Source organism: Podarcis bocagei, assembly GCF_964188305.1.
Source record: "Podarcis bocagei genome assembly, chromosome: 17".
NCBI classification, from domain to species: domain Eukaryota; kingdom Metazoa; phylum Chordata; class Lepidosauria; order Squamata; family Lacertidae; genus Podarcis; species Podarcis bocagei.
In genome coordinates, this window is record NC_138143.1 from 12,586,333 (window position 1) to 12,599,000 (window position 12,668).

General features: G+C 43.8%; 2 protein-coding genes across 3 annotated transcripts in view; one reads left to right on the forward strand and one right to left on the reverse strand.

Moving 5' to 3' along the window:
* LOC308576859 (olfactory receptor 10T2-like) overlaps nt 1–12,668 on the forward strand; it is a 158,780-nt gene that overhangs the window by 64,318 nt on the left and 81,794 nt on the right. The window lies entirely within an intron of this gene.
* The window catches only part of LOC308576591 (ovostatin-like), a 51,332-nt gene that overhangs the window by 29,163 nt on the left and 9,501 nt on the right, over nt 1–12,668 (reverse strand). For both annotated transcript variants that reach the window (XM_081176115.1, XM_081176114.1), the window contains exons 4-14: nt 11,217–11,269; nt 11,077–11,097; nt 9,285–9,453; nt 8,293–8,377; nt 7,353–7,470; nt 4,294–4,423; nt 4,018–4,127; nt 3,595–3,753; nt 2,428–2,655; nt 1,431–1,485; nt 530–678 (exon numbers count right to left, since the gene is read on the reverse strand). In XM_081176115.1, coding sequence (XP_081032241.1) covers nt 530–678; nt 1,431–1,485; nt 2,428–2,655; nt 3,595–3,753; nt 4,018–4,127; nt 4,294–4,423; nt 7,353–7,470; nt 8,293–8,377; nt 9,285–9,453; nt 11,077–11,097; nt 11,217–11,269 — 1,277 coding nt within the window. The remainder of the gene's footprint in view (nt 1–529; nt 679–1,430; nt 1,486–2,427; nt 2,656–3,594; nt 3,754–4,017; nt 4,128–4,293; nt 4,424–7,352; nt 7,471–8,292; nt 8,378–9,284; nt 9,454–11,076; nt 11,098–11,216; nt 11,270–12,668) is intronic.

A 12,668-nucleotide genomic window follows, 5' to 3' on the forward strand; every position in this document is an offset into this window, starting at 1 on the left:
ATGTCTGGACTGTATGACCATAGTTCACTACAATGGTACCTCGGGTTAAGTACTTAATTCGTTCTGGAGGTCTGTACTTAACCTGAAACTGTTCTTAACCTGAAGCACCACTTTAGCTAACGGGGCCTCCCGCTGCCACCGTGCCGCCGGAGCACGATTTCTGTTCTCAACCTGAAGCAAAGTTCTTAACCTGAAGCACTATTTCTGGGTTAGCGGAGTTTGTAACCTGAAGCGTATGTAACCTGAAGCGTATGTAACCTGAGGTACCACTGTACTTTATAACATGGCATGAGCTCTTCTCAGATTAGATACAAGCCATCAGTGACTCATTAGGATTTTAAATCATGCAAAAGGTACATTAGGCAAGATACATTGCTACTTTTAGCTTATTTTCAGCCATCCATAAGACCATTCCACTTCCAATAAACCTTTCCTATTTGACTTTTGTACTCCTTGTCAGCATAAACAGAGAGTTAGGAATAGAAAACACCCTTTACTCTGAGTGGGGAACAGACTGATCAGCTCTTACCTTGTTTCTGAAGCACTTTTCAACTTCAAAAGAGATGCTATCAGCGATCAGCTCGCCATGAGGATGCAGAATGTAAACCAGCAGCCTTGCTCTGGGAGCTGCTTTTTGGTCAATCATCAGTGGGATTGAGAATCTGCTATATCGTCCAGCTGTGAGGAAAAACACGAAATTAAAGGAGTCAAGGAAAGAGGTCAAGAGAAGCTGATGAGCTAATGTTGACTGTCGCATACAAAATTAAGACGGAAGCCCCACCAGGACCTTGGCATTGGTGGTCTTGCTGTCTCCCCTCAGATGGAACCAAATGATGTGCAAAATAATTGGGGATGGGATTGTATTTCATAATCACACACTTTGCCCCCTAGAAAAGCTCCCCTTGCTGGTTTACACACCGCAGAAAAGTTGATGAAGAATTAATTCAGGTCCACGACAGCTAGGGATGTGGAGAAGAAGTGTTACTAGTTTATTGTAACTATATATTTTCCTTGAAATTCCTTAGATGGTTCAATCAAAGAAGAACATCCAAATCCATGCTGAATCAAATCATTATTATATCCGCTGGACTAAGTGACAATCAGTCACTCTGTGGACTCAGCTACACTGGTCAATTTATAACGTTAAAATGCATTCTAAAAACATAACACCAGATGGCGCTGTAGAACAGCAATCCAAAGCCAATGGAAAATTACATTGGGAGTTGTATATTTTTATAGCGTTTTTTCCATAGCGTTTTTTTATATCTGTGTAGATCCAGCCTGTGACTTAACCTAAGATTTATAAATGGAATTCCTTTTTAAGAGAAAAGTCATGCTAGGAATCATTCTACAGGTCTGCTGATTGTTTCTCCATGACTGCCAAATACCTTCATTTCTCCACAATCAATGAGCAGAATTGGACCACTTACCCTTAATGCTGACTAGGTGTTCGCCTCCATCAACAATTCTACCATTCGTCATAATCTATATGCAAAAAAGAAATCAAGGCATAAATAATTTTGCTAGAAACACTGAGATCCAGCTCTGAGGGCCTTCTGGTGGTTCCCTCACTGCGAGAAGTGAGGTTACAGGGAACCAGGCAGAGGGTCTTCTCAGTAGTGGCGTCTGCCCTGTGGAACGCCCTCACATCAGATGTCAAGGAAATAAACAACTATCTGACTTTTAGAAAACATCTGAAGGCAGCCCTGTTTAGGGAAGTTTTTAATGTTTGAAGTTTTTTCATATTTTTAATAGCCTGTTGGAAGCCGCCCAGAGTGCCTGGGGGAACCCAGCCAGATGGGTGGGGTATAAATAATAATAATATATTATTATTACAGTGGACACTCGGATTGCGAACGTGATCTGTGCGGGATGCACGTTCACAACCCGCAGCATTTGCCACCTGCATCTGTGCATGTGCGGGTTGCGATTCGGCGCTTCTGCGCATGAGCAAAGCAGAATTTAGCGCTTCTGTGCATGCATGACGCCAAAACCCGGAAGTAACCCGTTCCAGTACTTCCGGGTTTCGGTGGTCCATAACCCAAAAAAAGCAACCTGAAGCAGCTGTAACCCAAGCTATGACTGTGTTGTTGTTGTTGTTGTTGTTGTTGTTGTTATTGTTATTATTATTATTATTATTATTATTATTATTATTATTTCTGTCATGGCTCCACTACAGGGTATGGGTCAAGCATATTTGTAGGGCATTTTGTCCGGGACCTGCTTATTTTTTCTTTGTACTCCACTTGGAGGCATTTTAAGCACTTCAGAATAGAAATCAGATTAGCGATGTGATGGTGCTCATTTTGCAACTCCCACCACGTGGACAGAAGCACTGCAGGTGGTTCCATACTCATTCAACCTCCAGTGAGGGTTAAAAGCTAAGAGGAAGGTCATGGCAAAGCCACTTGGCCTTTCTGCACTTACTAGATAGTAGAAGTGAACGTTGGAGGGCAATTCCTCATTTTGAACTTTGTTCAGGATGTAGTGCACGGAGATTGCTTCCTGTTTGTCACACGGCAGTTCACGCAGCACCGGTTCTATCTTCACAAAGCTGTTGGTCCGGGAGAAATAGCGCTGGACGTAATGAACAGCTTCTGGCTTGTAGGTTTCCAGCCAGCCATACTCAGTGCACTGATCTGGTTCATAGATAGCCTGATGAGAGAAAGGTGCAAAAGAAAGTACAATATACCAGAAATAGAACTTTCCACAGAAGGGTGATGCCTCTGGAAGGGTTTCCCAAAAGGAGTTGTTTGATCATTCCCCTGGATGACTCCACAGATTGGGCTGTAATGCATGTCTCTGGTGGGCGGTAAAGGAAGGGTGAGGAATCAGTAGGTTATAAAGAAAAGGAGGGAACATTTTATCACATGTGGTGGGAATGTAAAAAGGTGAAATGCTTCTGGGAGATGATATATAATGAGATGGAAAAAATGTTGAAATATACATTTATGAAGAAACCAGAAGCATTTTTACTGGGCATTGTGGGGAGTGATATAAATAGAAAGGAATGTAAGCTCTTTTTATATGCAATAACAGCAGCAAGAATATTACTGGCCCAAAAATGGAAGCAAGAAGAATTACCGACGATCGAAGAATGGAGGATGAAGTTAATGGACTATGCAGAACTAGATAAACTAACAGGAAGGATTTGAAACTGGCGGGACCAGAAATTCACGGAAGACTGGAGTAAATTTACGGACTATTTGAAAAGTGTTTGTGAAGATCAGATGACGTTTGTAGGTTTGCAAGAAGTTTTGTGAGGAGTATTACTGGAAGTATTGCAAAAATGGAGAAGGGGAAGGAAGATTTGTTAAGAGATGTAAAGGCAATATAAAGTTAAGAAATGCATAAGAAGTGGTTAAAATGGTGGATCATCAGAGGTGCTGATGGGAGTCTAAAAAGATTGTATAAGTGATAAGTTTTGTGGTACATTTTATAATTTACCATATATGTTAAAATCAATAAAAATTATTTAAAAAAAGAGGAATCAGTAGGTTATGAGGGCTTGACCCACCTGAAATACCAGCAAAGGGCAGTTTCCCACTTGGTCATATCAACCACCACCACCCACTTCAGTTTTCAGCGACTTACTCTCAATTTGTAGCGAGGTTCAAAAAGGTGAGAAGTTGGTATGGAAAACTGGGCAGTGCCATTGTTGTCTGTAGTGTAGTTGGCCACAACCTCGCCGTCAAACTCTAGAAAAATAAGCCCGTTTGGCAGTGGTGCTCCATCCTCGTCATTCACCTTCATCTGGGTGTGGGACAGGAAAACACAGGTGCAAAATGTTTAGGAACAGTGCTTAGCACTTGGACTGATGCAACTAAGTGGTGGCACCCGTTGTGGCAGAGAGCCAGGGATGGAACAATTAGTCTGTTTCTCGTCCACGTCTCTTTCCATTCCATCTTGTTTTTGCATTAATCTGCTCCTTAAGAACAACCCCACATCATTTGTCCCCCCCTTAAAATACACTTTTTAGAATTTTGTTCCTCACAGAGATCATCCCCATTGTCCTACCTGTCCAGTCAAAGGGATCCCTCTTCTATAATATGGATCTACATTCTCCAATGTGATGGTTTTTCTTGCTTGATAGACAGAGATGTAGTTAGACTTTGAAATCTGGATGCCTGTCAGATACATAAATGCATAAAAGAACCTGTAAAACAAGCTAGATTATATAGATATCTGGAGTATTCAGGTGCTGAATATGGTGCCCAGAGAGGCCAATTCTCAGAGCAAGATTGTCAAAGATCCCCCTTCCTATTCTGTTGTGCCCCATTATAAAATGGTTACCTGTTCCCTTCTCTGTGATGACTGCCTCTGCGTGGAGCGACACATAAAAATAACGCTGCGTATGCATGTTTGCGTAAAGGCGGAATGCTTTGGTGCTGATTGTTTTGGAAAGGCTGCCATCTTTGTCCAGCTGAAAAGGGAAAGAAAATTATGATCAAGGTGTGGAAGGTATGTGGAACTTCACTGGGGTTGTCATGTTAGTCTGCTGCAGCAAAGCAATCAAAAAGTATGCTGAAGAATTAGAACTATTTCAGTATAGGCTTTTGTGACCAGTGGCTGCTCACTGGAAGTATGAAAAAGTCTAAGTTGCTACGAACACATGTATGAGAGGGAGTGGGGAAACGGAACAGAAGTAATGACTTGTAAATGGACCAAACAACCACATAATAGAAGGAGAAGCAATACATTTCTGTACCAAGCCCAAACATAAACAATATCAAATTGGGGACTAATGAATGGTAAGTTGCACAGCAATTGATGAAGAATGATCACCTGTAAAGAAACAAATTGCTTTTCAGTGTTGGGAAAGTCCCTTCCTCCAGTTACAATGGATCCCAAATTCTTTAGTGTAAAACAGTACTGACTGTTCTTTACACAGCCCAGGAAGATTATTCCTTGGCTTTATCTATAAGAATAAGGCTTACAGGCTTAAATACTGCCCACCTCTGTCAGAGGGCATTAGTGGCTGTTTCAAAGGGAAAGATAGGACAAGTCATGAGCAAACTGAAACCCTTTGTTTCTTGGGATGATTCACTCTAAGTCCTTGGGACGGGTTTCTCCTAATGACCCATGTCAGCAGATCGCTACTTGCACAATGAGGCTTCCCCCAGCTCTTCCCTTATCATAACTGGGAGAATTGGGACAACCCCCAGAAAGGGCAGCAGGGGAAGGGAGGTAAGAGGGATTGTTCTGTTCAGTAAGCTGCAACGCTTGCACCAGTGTCCTTATTTTCCAGGGACTGTCCAAGATTTACAGAAGATTTGATCCTGGAATGTCCTGCTTTTCCATAAGACGTCCCTATTTTCATTGGAGAAAGTAAGCCCTACTCAATTCAACAATACTTGCACCAAGACAAGCAAGTTATAGGACTGCAGCCTTAATGTATACAATATAGGGTTGAACATTTTCTTCAAACTTTATCAGGACAAGCACACTACCGAACCAGCTTTTTAAAGTAGTACCAAAACTAAATACATCTACAGTGGTACCTCGGGTTAAGTACTTAATTCGTTCCGGAGGTCCGTTCTTAACCTGAAACTGTTCTTAACCTGAAGCACCACTTTAGCTAATGGGGCCTCCTGTTGCTGCTGCGCCGCTGGAGCACGATTTCTGTTCTCATCCTGAAGCAAAGTTCTTAACCCAAGGTAATATTTCTGGGTTACGAAGTCTGTAACCTGAAGCGTATATAACCTGAAGCATATGTAACCCGAGGTACCACTGTATAGTCAGACAAGGGCAAATTGTCCAATGTAACATGCAGAAAATGGAGGCAGCCTGACCCGTTTTGCTGCCTAAGTGAAACAGGGAAGTGCTGTCACCACACTGCCTACACCTCACTGGGTTGTGTGGCTGTAGCTTCTGGCTTCTAGTGTGTGATGGCCTGGGACTAGGGCTCGGACTCGGAGCCAGGAGTCTCCGAGTCTCAGTCTGCACCGGATCCTTTGCCCCAGGTGGCATCTGAACCCAGTCTGGGGCCCGATTCTGAAGAGCCCCAGTCTGCAAAGGTTCCCCTGCCACAAACACCATCTGGGCCGAGTCAGGGGCCTGAGCCTGCCCTGGCTCCAGATGCGGGGATTACCTCGTTGCCTTCAGCTGGGCAATCACTTACAGCTGCTCCACTACCAATTGGGTTAGGAGAGGCTGAGGCGGCCTCTGGGTCTAGTAACCCACCGACATCTCCCAAGCTGCAGAGACTGAGGTCTGAGAGAAGGAGAGACCTGAATACTTGCAGGAGGAGTGCTCACCTTTGGGCAGGACAGGGAGGTGAGTCACCAGGGGATCAGGACCAGCTGTTACCCCGACAAAGATAAAAGGCTGTCGGACCCTGCCCCAGGTTGCGGGAGCAACATTGCTGTTTGCTAGAACCTGCCTGAGACCCTGCGCCTGACCTTGCCTGGTTTCCTACCTGTGTCCTGGGTGTGGGACAGGAAAATACAGGCGCAAAATGTTTAGAAACAGTGCTTAGCACTTGGACTGATGCAACTAAGTGGTGGCACCCATTGTGGCAGACCCCTCGCAGAATCCTTGGATTCGGGACCAGACCTGGACCGCATTGCTCTGGTTAACCCCCGGGTCCAGCACATAGTGAAATCTGGCAGGAGCTCCACAAGATCTCACCAGAACCAGGAAGCTGCAACCACTTCTCATTGCTTCTTCAGCTGCTGCGGCTGTGGCAGCAGGCAGGCAGGCAGGCAGACACCCCTTGCCATAGGAGAAGTAGCAACAGCAGCAAGAATTTGTGAGATCTCACCAGAAGCCAGCACATCTTCTGTTGCTTCTCTGGCGGTAGCTCCCGTAAGTGTGCCACCCCTTGGGATTCTGCTGCCTGAGGCAGCTTCCTCAGTCCACCTCATAAGCAGGCTGGCCCCAGCTGAGACTCTCATCAAATAATGGGCCTAAAGTTTGCTAGTCAATCCCATTTTTGCATACCCTGAAGCTGGCCATCAAGCTGTGTGACAAGACTGGTATTCCATGTTAGTCTAAACAACTAACAGTTCAGTCCTGTCGCACTGTGGGCTTCATTCGGCCAACACACTCAGGGAAGCATGAGGAACTACACACTTTCTGATGCCGTCTCTGTGTTTAAATAATACTCCCACAACATCTATCTGCAAAAAAGTCAGTAACAACACTACATAAATTTGAAGCAGGTGGGGAATAGCATTTCTGATGAACCATGCAGCCCATAACATGCAACCCTAATGAATAAAGTAGGAGAAAACATTCAGTTCTTTCTAAGTGTCTCCAAATATACCCTGATAAAATTTCAAAAGCAGCCTGGTTTGGGTTTTTGCCTGAAAACATTCTACAGTGGCCCAGAGGACCGATTTTCCTGTTACCTGAGCACTAACAGCTTCACAAATCCCATTGGAATCTCGATTACATCTTGGGTCGTAATAGCGATGTCTGCACACTCTGATCTGGACTGTCCCTTGAACAGGTTGGCCAAATGTATAACTAACAGGACAAAACATAAATTAAATCAGTTGAGAGAAAGAAAAATTCAGATCGTGCTGCAAGTCTCAGGTTAAGTGACTGACTTCAGGCAAGCCTACATTTGACAGGGAGCCATTTGGAATAACTGGATTTCACACCAACAAGACTTGGAATTCCACAATGCATTCCAGACATTTGCAAATATGGCTTCTTTGCTTTGAGAAACATGTGTAGTTTGTGTGTGTGTGAATGGGGGGTGGGGACCTAGTATTGCCCAGAAACATCTCAGTGCTGCCGTAGGAGATTACCTCACATTCTCCAAGGGCTCATCCAGACAAGTGCTTGTCTTGTGCTGATGGTTTTCCGCTTGTCTCATGCTTTCTAGGCAAGAGTCTGAGCGGTTTTATCCTTGCCCCAGTGCTTTCCCCAGGAAACCCCACTCTTGAGCGATAATTCACAGCAGATATCAACCCAGGCAAAACCCATCAGCAGTAAATATTGGATTTTCTTGGGGGAAGCTGCAGGGCAAAAGTAAGCCTGGACGAGCCCAAAGTCTTTGTTGTGGCCAGTATGTGCTACCTTTCAGAGCAAGGTGGAATATAACAGAACCCTGATCCCCACTTTGAAAATGCTTCTTCCCTAGCCAGCGCCCAAAGTTCCCCTTGGACTCCAGTCAAGGCAGAAATCAGGATCAGCCCTGGACAAGTTGATACAGTTCAGCCTCATTTCCAACTACCTGTTTCCATTGGGATTGTGGGACAAAATAGTATCCTTTCCCCCTCCAAATTTCAAGATGCTGAAATGCAAATTTCCACATACATTTGCTCTACCTCATAAACTTACTGAGCACTGACGTATACTTGGAATTCTTCATCGAAAGCAGAGATCCTGTCTGGTGCTTTGATGTCCATCTTGAACTTTGGCAACACTGAAAAAATATATATGACAAATGTGATTAAGAAAGTCTAGTCAGGCCAAGTAACAGATTGGATATATGGCATAACGAGGAAGGTGGTCTCTTTGAGACAACTGCTTAGACATGAGGAGGAATTATTAGGAGGGCAAAAATAAACAAGGATACAAATGACTTAAAAGTGTATCTTGACCAACATTAAAAAACCCCAATAGATTATGATGAAAAACAAACAAACAAGATTGATGATTTTGGAATCATGGTTTTGGAACAGAAATGTATTATATGAAGGTATGGAGGGATCAGAGCTATTCCTTTTTTTCATCTGCTTATGGGATGGCAGGAGAAATCTCACGCACAGCCATATAATAGGCTGCTAGTGGCCTTGCAGTTGGTCTAGAAGAAGAAGAAGAAGAGTTTGGATTTGATATCCCGCCTTTCACTCCCTTTAAGGAGTCTCAAAGCGGCTAACATTCTCCTTTCCCTTCCTCCCCCACAACAAACACTCTGTGAGGTGAGTGGGGCTGAGAGACTTCAAAGAAGTGTGACTGGCCCAAGGTCACCCAGCAGCTGCATGTGGAGGAGCGGAGACACAAACCCGGTTCCCCAGATTACGTGACCACCGCTCTTAACCACTACACCACGCTGGCTCTACTGGTCAATGACTTCCTCCTATCATTTATAGATGCATCTGAAACTTGTTGGGGGTCCAGTCATATCACCTAAACACGCTGCTCATTTTTTCGTATACATGTTTCCAGTTTCTATGCCAAACTTCAAAAATCAGGTGCTCACAGACTTAGGTTCTATGAAAAAGTAGCTATAGAAAGTTTTGGGGAGGTTATTTTATCCATGCGCCAAAATGCTGCCACTAATACCAAATCAGATTTCTAAAGCAGATAAGCTTCACAGTGGTACTCACCGTATTCTTCCATAGTGAACCAGTGATAGGTATTATAGTTTGGTGGATTCTCAACAACGATTTGGTAGGATCCCAACAATGCTCCTTGATTTATTACAAGTTCTAATTGGAGGATGCCAAAGGAAGGTGTTTGATTCAGCCACTGAGCAATCCGATTTCCTTGAGGATCCTGGGAAAGCAGCAAGAGATAAACCATGCCATTTTCTACAGTATTTTTTTCAATCTATGAGACCAGCTTTAATGGGGTTGGGTCAGTGAGATTCAGTTTATGAATCTCTATGCCTTATCAACATTTAGTCATTGTCAACTGGAATGCCTTGCTAGCAATCCATCAGCATTGGATATCTTCAGTGAAAGATCATAAAGGACTGCAAGGCCGGACAGAGCACCGAACTGCCTATACCATAAAAAGTTGCTTAAGGTTTTCACCAAGCCAGTCATCATTTCCTGGAATATATATATAGCCTGCATAAAGGCCATTTTTGCAAAGGATATGCTCAATATACTGTAATTTAAGAGATGTTATGAATAATATTTTGATGAAAGGAAAGATTCTGTTGACATGGAAGGAGGCATATATTACTTTAATTCCAAAACAAGATACGGATTTATTACAAGTTAAAAATTATAACCAATATCGTTGTTAAATAATGATTACAAACTATTTGCCAGTATTCTAGCAAACAGGTTGAAGGCAATTTTAATGGAGGAGATACACAAAGATCAAGTGGGCTTCCTCCTGGTCAACAGATGAAAGATAATGTGAGAAATATACTTGATATAATAGAATATATCAAGACCAGGAATGATAAGCAAGCTGCATTAATATTATTGATGCAGAAAAAGCATTTGATAACATCTCTTGGCATTTTATGAAGAAAAATGTTGAGATGATGGATATAGGACAACCTTTCCTTAAAGGGATAAAAGCTGTATATTCTGAACAAAGAGCAATATTAATACTTTTAGAACTAGATTAGTAAAGATTAGTTTGGCCTTTCTGCACCTCAGACGTGGGGAAAAGGTACCCTTAGCATTGTCAATGTGAATTTCATAATAGATAGATCAAATTAACTATCCAGAAGAACCACAGGGCTTTTTTGTTTGCTTATTTAAAGGCAGAATGTCATATTTGCTGGCATTTCTAGCCACCTGGGGTGACTATTACTGTTCAGTGAAAAATAAAAAATGCAAAGGCAACATAAATCAGAATTCTGAATACATGTGAAAGTGACATGAACCAGAATTAAGAGTAACCCACCCCCAGTTCCAGCTAAGGAAATTCACTCTGGGGCCATCAAGTACAGTGGTACCTCAGGTTAAGTACTTAATTCATTCCGGAGGTCCGTTCTTAACCTGAAACTGTTCTTAACCTGAAGCACCACTTTAGCTAATGGGGCCTCCTGCTGCCGCCACCAGAGCACGATTTCTGTTCTTATCCTGAAGCAAAGTTCTTCCTGAAGCACTATTTCTGGGTCTGTAACCTGAAGCGTATGTAACCTGAAGCGTATGTAACCCGAGGTATCACTGTATTAGTTTCCTGAACACAAAAATACCTACAAGGGCCCTCAAAAAAAATAAAGAAAAGAAAAGGCAAAAAGAGTGAGCTTAGGTTGAGTCAGTCCACTTAACTCTAGAAACATGTTTTATGTTACATTTCCTGCTCAACATTATTGCCCATTAGCCAGTAAGTATAAAGCCCTGGTGCTTAGGATTTGCTGCAATTGAGAGGCCAGTTCTTTGAATCAAGGAAGCAGGCAAAAAGCTTTAAATAGCATGGTGTAGCTCTTACTTGGATGTAGATTGCAGGATACTGGAAAAGAAAGAAAAAAAGAAAAAGGTCAACATTGCATTTGAAGGGCAAGAGAACGATTTCTTATTTTTAAAACATCAGAGTTCCTTGGAAACCTTTTGAGTTCCAGTTACACTCACCATTTCGTTCACTGGCTTGAAATCTTTATCCATAGAAACAACTCTAAACATCACTAAAAAAAGGGGAGAGGAAATAAACCCATTTACTCTTTTTAAAAATACGGTTGGTTCAAAATCTACAGACTTTTCACTCACGTTTACATCCTTGAGCGATGTAACATTCTAGCGATTATTGGAACTTTATTTGGTAATTAACTAAGTTGAAAGTATCCAGGATTTGCCAGTCTCAAAAGTAAATGTAGAATTGTCAACTGAGCTCATAAAGCCATCCTGTTTAATATTATGTGTATGCTATCATTTGCGTGGCGAGTTCCCGTCTCCCCCCAGTAGGAATAAAGAGACACGACACTGTTATATTCGGTTAATGGGCTAAAACTGGCCACAACTTTATTGGTTACAGGTGATGAGCAGTATTGGCTTAGGCATTGGTCCTAACCGACTATCCAGCTTCAGCCTGTTTGCTTGAAGACCGGGAAGGGTTAACCCCAGCAGGGGGAGCCCTGCTGATGCACATCAACTAGGGACTCCCCCGGGGTCACCACTCAGGGGCGTGCCTTAGGCCTTCACCTCCATAGGCTTCAGACAGGGCCATGCCCCCCAGAATCCTTTACCGGACTACCCTTCAATATTTGGGGGAGGTGATGGCGCTTCCTCCCCCCCTTCCATCTACATAACAATACCCATACCAATGCCTAACCACCAATGCCGAGGAAGTTGTGACGATTTGCTTGGTAGGCGAAAAACCAAGTGGCTGGTGCCAATTTGCCAAGTGGAAGAAATTCCTACCAGGCCCCTTAAAGGCAAACAACCGAGGTCCATAACAGGGTCAGAAGGAAATCCTTGAAGGGCAGGCGGGCGGGAAACTGGAGCAGCTGAGCTGCAAAGAGGGGGATCCCCTGGCGCGCCTGCATTAAATAGCGCAGGTCACACCCTCTGAGCCAGCCGATTGGTTGGCGAGGGGATGTTGCGGCCGAGGATTCCCCTAATCGCACAGAGGCTGAGAGCCAGCCCCCGCACTTGTGGTGGGGGCATGAAGCCCGCAACACCACCTCTTCCCTAGGTCGGAAATGGCTAAACCGTATTAGCACCTCAAAGCACCATACCTAAGGCGGGGTGGGGGGGATGGGACAACAAATGCAGACGCTTTAGAAATTGTGATTGTGCATTTTGCAGACATACGCATCTGCTCTGTACAAACCCCAAATCCCAATCAGAAGGGTGACCTGTGCCTTGTTGCAACTTAACTGACTGTAGGATTGACAGCTTTGGTCAGGCAGAATAAAGGACAGGTCGGGATGGGGAATGGGGGCACACTCACACATGACACCAAACCCTTCCCCCTTTTGTGAAGGGGGTTCCCCGCATTCGGCCTCCCACCTCCCTCACCCCCCTGGCCCCACTGTTCCCCTCAATTCACGTAAGATGGGCAGGGACCAGGGGCAGACAGCCAGC